General features: G+C 39.3%; 1 protein-coding gene across 1 annotated transcript in view; it reads right to left on the bottom strand.

Annotated features, from left to right (window-relative positions):
* Positions 1-2998: 2998 nt before the first annotated feature.
* The window catches only part of GP9 (glycoprotein IX (platelet)), a 2644-nt gene continuing 531 nt past the window's right edge, over positions 2999-5111 (bottom strand). Inside the window, exon 2 of the mRNA XM_010289834.1 lies at positions 2999-3590. Coding sequence (XP_010288136.1) covers positions 2999-3583 — 585 coding nt within the window. The 5' untranslated portion in view covers positions 3584-3590. The remainder of the gene's footprint in view (positions 3591-5111) is intronic.

The following is a 5111-nucleotide window of genomic DNA, read 5'->3' as shown; positions in this document are numbered from 1 at the left end:
TTATTTTACTATGGAGAAACAAGAAATATCATTTAGGAAACACTCCATGAGAGATCGCAGAGTGCATTTCTTCTGCAATATTCTGCATTAATACAAAATGGTGGTTGCCTTTTAAAAAATTGAAAAGCTCAGTGCAGAGAAGATCTTCTAAAATTTTCTAAGTGCATACACCACCGTGTTCCTATGTGTTTCTTTGAAATTCTCTCCTGCAGAGGTTATTTATGTAGAATAACATTTAATAAAGCCAGAGCAATTCTGAATGTTTGTGCTCATCTGATTGAAATGTACACCTAAATCTGAAGACGCAATTTTATTCTGGCCTGCACCGGAGCGTAATACAGCCTTAATAAGCCCTGCTGTTTCTAGGTTATATGGTTAGCTTCCTGCAGCAGGGATGCAAAACTCTGTAAAAAAACCCAAATTCTGTGCTGCACTTTGAGTACTCATGGCGAAGAGCGGGCTATGCAATTGGAGAGAAGGTAGAGTGGAATATTACTGCCGCTGTGGAGCGCGGGAGCGTGGCGCAGCCGGCACAGAGTGCGTTCCCCGGGCTGTTGCCAGTGCTCGCTACGGGTGTCCCTGTGGCACACTGCCATTGTGGTCTCTTTTCACGGCCTGTCCCACCATAAATTTTGCAGGTGACCAAAGCAGTAAGAACGACCATAACGTTTTAGTGTCACATATAAGTCTCTTAAAATAGTTCTCATTTCAGGTAGCGCTTGCCAATTTGAAAAAAACGTCCAATGGTGGTTAAGCTATAGGATTCACCATAACGTTTGACGAGCTGTTTCAGCGTTTCATTATTTTCACTGTTAGATTTTGAGTCTAGTCTGATGTTCTAATTTCTACTCCCAGCCCTTTGTTAACAAATTTCTCCTCATGTACATTCATACAAGCTGTGATCTTGTCATTCCTTAAATTCCTCTATTAAATGAAATAGATTAAGATCCTTTTAAGATCTATTTTCCAATCCTTTATTTGCATTACAGCTGTTTTTCTGATTCTTCTGCAGCTGATTCTTCTTGATTTGTAGATGTTGATACTGAATTATTGTAGCTTACCTAAACATGGAATTAAATAAACCTTTGCATGCCTAAATCATATTCCCCATTTTAACAAGAAAAGATCACGTTAGCCCTTTGCTGTAATGTCGTACTTGGGAGATCATGATTACTGGATTATTTGCCTTCTCTGAATTGAGTCCTCAACCCATCTTTTGTTTCTAGATGTACAATCTTGCTTTCCATTGTTTGGCACTCCGAGCAACCCACTGCTCTTTTGCATTTATGACTTCCCTCTTCTTGTTCCCCACTGTGCATCATTTCCAGACTTTAACGTTGCAACAGGCAGATCCTTTCCCCAAATCTCTCAGCGCTTCACAGGTTCTGTCAGCAGTTCCACCACACTCAGTGGCCATTCCTTGTGTCATGGAGAGGGGCAAGTGACTCATCCTGAACTGGCATCAGTTTAGGTTGACAAGTGGTGATGTCTCAGATTGGCCTTTCCCTGCCAGTGCAGGAGAGAGAGGACCAACAGTGCAGGTATGTTACAGAGAGTAGCATGTCTTTTCTAAAGCTGAGAACATCACCAGCAGCCAGCATTGACAGTTTGACTCCATATTGCTGAAGTGCTTTGTCAGGGGCAAAAGGAACCTGGAAATATCCCTGTGAGCTTCTGCTGTCTTTGATTTGGATGTTTGTGGCTAGGAATGAGTCTCATCTTTTGGAAGTGACAGCACATAGTAATTGCAAAGCTACCTGTCGGAAGAAAGCTAACCACCAGGTTTACTAGGGATATTAAGTGCTTTAACAAGAAACCCCACTCATGTGACAGGGTGCTACATAAAGAGCCAAGCAGTCTTTAATGTCTTGAGCAGATAACTGCTAATACCTAGCTTGGGTTTGGGGCTAGGAGGAACATTTGCAAAACTTGTCTAAATTGAATGGCCAGCAATTTTAGGAGACCTTCAGAGATCTCCACCTAACCAGCTTAACTTCACCAACAGCACAAATTACTGTTTGTGGAGTCTTGTGAATAGTCAGGTTAGGGGAAAAAAAAAAATGTGCTTGAGTCACCACAACAATTTTTCCATGAGGATGGGGGTCACAAGAAGAGAAGGGAAGAGAGTACATCCTCTTCAAAGCTGTTGCATAAAATCCAGTGTATCAAATGTCAGTAGTAAAACCAGAAGACAAGCTCTGGAAACTTCTCAGGTTTTTGATCTCTTTCACAATTCTACATATTTCTGATTAAACTTGGATGAGTATGAATGTTCAATAAGCATCCATTATTACCATTTCACATAGAATGCTTTTTTAAATTGTTGAATTTCCTAGAGAATAAGCAATAAGAAATTATTTTTACTGATTATATTCTCATTACCAGTCCATCTTTAAATGTATTCAGTATGGGATATGTTCAGTGGCTGGCCTATGTAATCATAGTGGTTTTGCTGGCAGGGAACTCCTGAACCTGAGGAAAGGATGATTGAATTTGATGCACACAAGAATCGTCGTACTAAGCCCGTTGGCACCCTGTGAGGGGGGAATGGGTTGCAAACTCACACAGCTTCTGAGTGAGGAAAAGAATTGCTAAAATAATATGATTGGTGTTCATCTCCATATTTTAAAAAGTGCAGGATTTGGGGATGTAAATCTTCTTGCAATAGGAGCTGAAAATTCAGTGGAAAAATGGTAAGTTAAATGATTTTTAAAAAAATTTAGAAACTGCTTTTCATATGAGTACATAGCCACAGAATGAAACTTGCCTGTCAATACATCACCAAGCTTATTTTTGAAAGGAAATTAAATCTAGCTTGCCTATCTGAGGACCTAGACTTTGAGCCCTGGGATCTGTTTGTACATTGCTCACCATTAAAACTAGTGTTGCCAGTGCATGTGGGTTTTTGTGGTAGAATAGTTTGATGTTTCTGTTCAAGCTAGCGGTAGTGAACAGCTCATTGTATCTTGCGGTTTTTGGAGATACGCCTCCCCAGCAGTCAGCCCCTAGAGTCATATTGGCTTAGGTTTATTTGGCAGACCAGCTTTTTTGAGAATTTCAGAGCCCATGCTACTAAAATAAGTGTAATTATTGCTCCAGCAATTAAAATGAGGTCTCGCCAAAAGAACTCAAGACACTTGATTGGGAGAAGCCTCTTACAAATCCCCAGTTCATTCCCAGTCAGCTGGCTCAAGGGCTTCATCCTCACGGGAGCTGGGGTTGCGCATCTGATGTTTGCAAGAGAGGGTGCAGAGACATCTTCTAACCAGAGTTTTAGGTACAGAATATGACAGTCACAGTTCCAAGGATTGTCAGATATTTTCACTTCCTCCAGGCTGAGCAAGCTGTCCAAGGCACCAGGAGGAACTGAGGTCAGGCTGTTGTTCTGTAGATAAAGCCTCTTGGTGTTAACGGGCAAGGCAGGCACTTCCGTCAGCTTCCTTGAGCTGCAGTCTATTTGCAAACCCTTCATTTCTCCCAGAGACTTACAATTGCAGGAGGGAGGACAGACTTCAGTTTGGGTCATGTGGAACAGCAACGATACGGCAAATGCTGCAACAGTGATGAATTCTGTCTTGTTCATGCTTCAACTACCCAAAGAATAAGAATAATAATCTGATAAGTATGGTTCATTAGCATGTTTCTAAATGCAGAACTACGACGCAGCTATTTCTTCCTCAGGATTACTCGTGAGGTTTAGGGTTTTAGAAGAAAATCTTTAGCTTTCTGTATTTTCCCTAGAGCCATTCTTCCTGACATCAAGTAGCATAAATGCAACCGAGAGAGAGCACAATACTTCCATTTTGTCTCTAGTTCATTGCTTTTCCTTCATAATTGTATGAAACATTATTGTTCAAAAGTTCTGGAACAGAACCGGGAGACAATGGTAAAAACTAGATTAGTTTTAGGCAAAGATTTTGATTCCGTTTCTACATCTTTATAGGTCTAATGTTAAAATTGAAGTCAGTTTTCAAAATTGAGCTGAAGATATCGAATAATTGTAAATGTTTAAAAATCTTCTGTCTGAGAGCATGAAGATTCTAACGAGGAAATATGTATTTTTGTATGGCAAAAAGTTCTTTTTTACTGCCTTGTAGCTTCATGCATCTCTGAGAACATACTGTTTAAGATTTGGATGAATCGAGAACTGGAAATTTTGCACATCTAGTACTGTTCTTTTAGGGATTAAATAACCATGCTTTGGGCTAGCAGGTGATTATCCCTTTTGCTATGTCATTCCCACTTCTCTAGAGTGGCTCCCACTGGACTTCCATCTCAATCCCTTCTGTTTGTCAGTTTAAAACCTCTAAAGCTATTCCCTTCCTGTATTTCCTGCTACTTCTCGGCATTTAAAAATACATAGTTAGCTTCAGGACTGGATTGGAATTTGAAATACAAACTCCCTGACACAGGCTGGGTAATTTCCAATCTTGAAACCATCTTTCTTTATGATTTTAATACATCCCATAATTAAAATGTATTTTCTCTCCCGCTCCCTCCCTGCCTTTGCAATAAGTAAGTATTGAAACAAAAATATCTGACTGTGTATTGCCCTGGATAGTACTTGGAGAATGACAGATACTGTAAAAAGTGTTGGGTTTTTATACACTGTACACTTAAAGCAAATTAATTTTAACTAAAGAAGGTGAAAACAGTTGTATAAGTTTGCAGGCAAGCACTAGAAGCACGTTGACTGTAATTTTAAAATTAGACTGGTCAAAGACTGAGAAATTTAGAAGACGTTTAGATGTGGCACTTAGGGTCATGGTTTAGTGGTGGACTTGGCAGTGTTAGGTTTACAGTTGGACTCGATCTTAAATGTCTTTTCTGACCTAAATGATTCTATGATTCTATGAAATAGCAAGCAGGTAGAACAGACCTATTAACAACAGCAAATACAGAGTAAAAGAGGTTTTAACATACTAAGGTGATAAGTAGCTTAAATTATGCTAATATAGAATGGAATTTGGAAAACAAATTCTTCAAAATAATGTTTTCAAGTGTAGAGATATTTTAGAACTAAAAAAAAATTCCTCTTAAAAACAGAAAATAAGCTGAGATTATTTTGTTTGTCTAGGAAGTTTCATTTAATAAAGAGTAAAATTGTAGGG

Source organism: Phaethon lepturus, unplaced genomic scaffold (assembly GCF_000687285.1).
Source record: "Phaethon lepturus isolate BGI_N335 unplaced genomic scaffold, ASM68728v1 scaffold2636, whole genome shotgun sequence".
Lineage (NCBI taxonomy): Eukaryota > Metazoa > Chordata > Aves > Phaethontiformes > Phaethontidae > Phaethon > Phaethon lepturus.
This window is presented reverse-complemented; position numbering and strand designations above follow the sequence as displayed.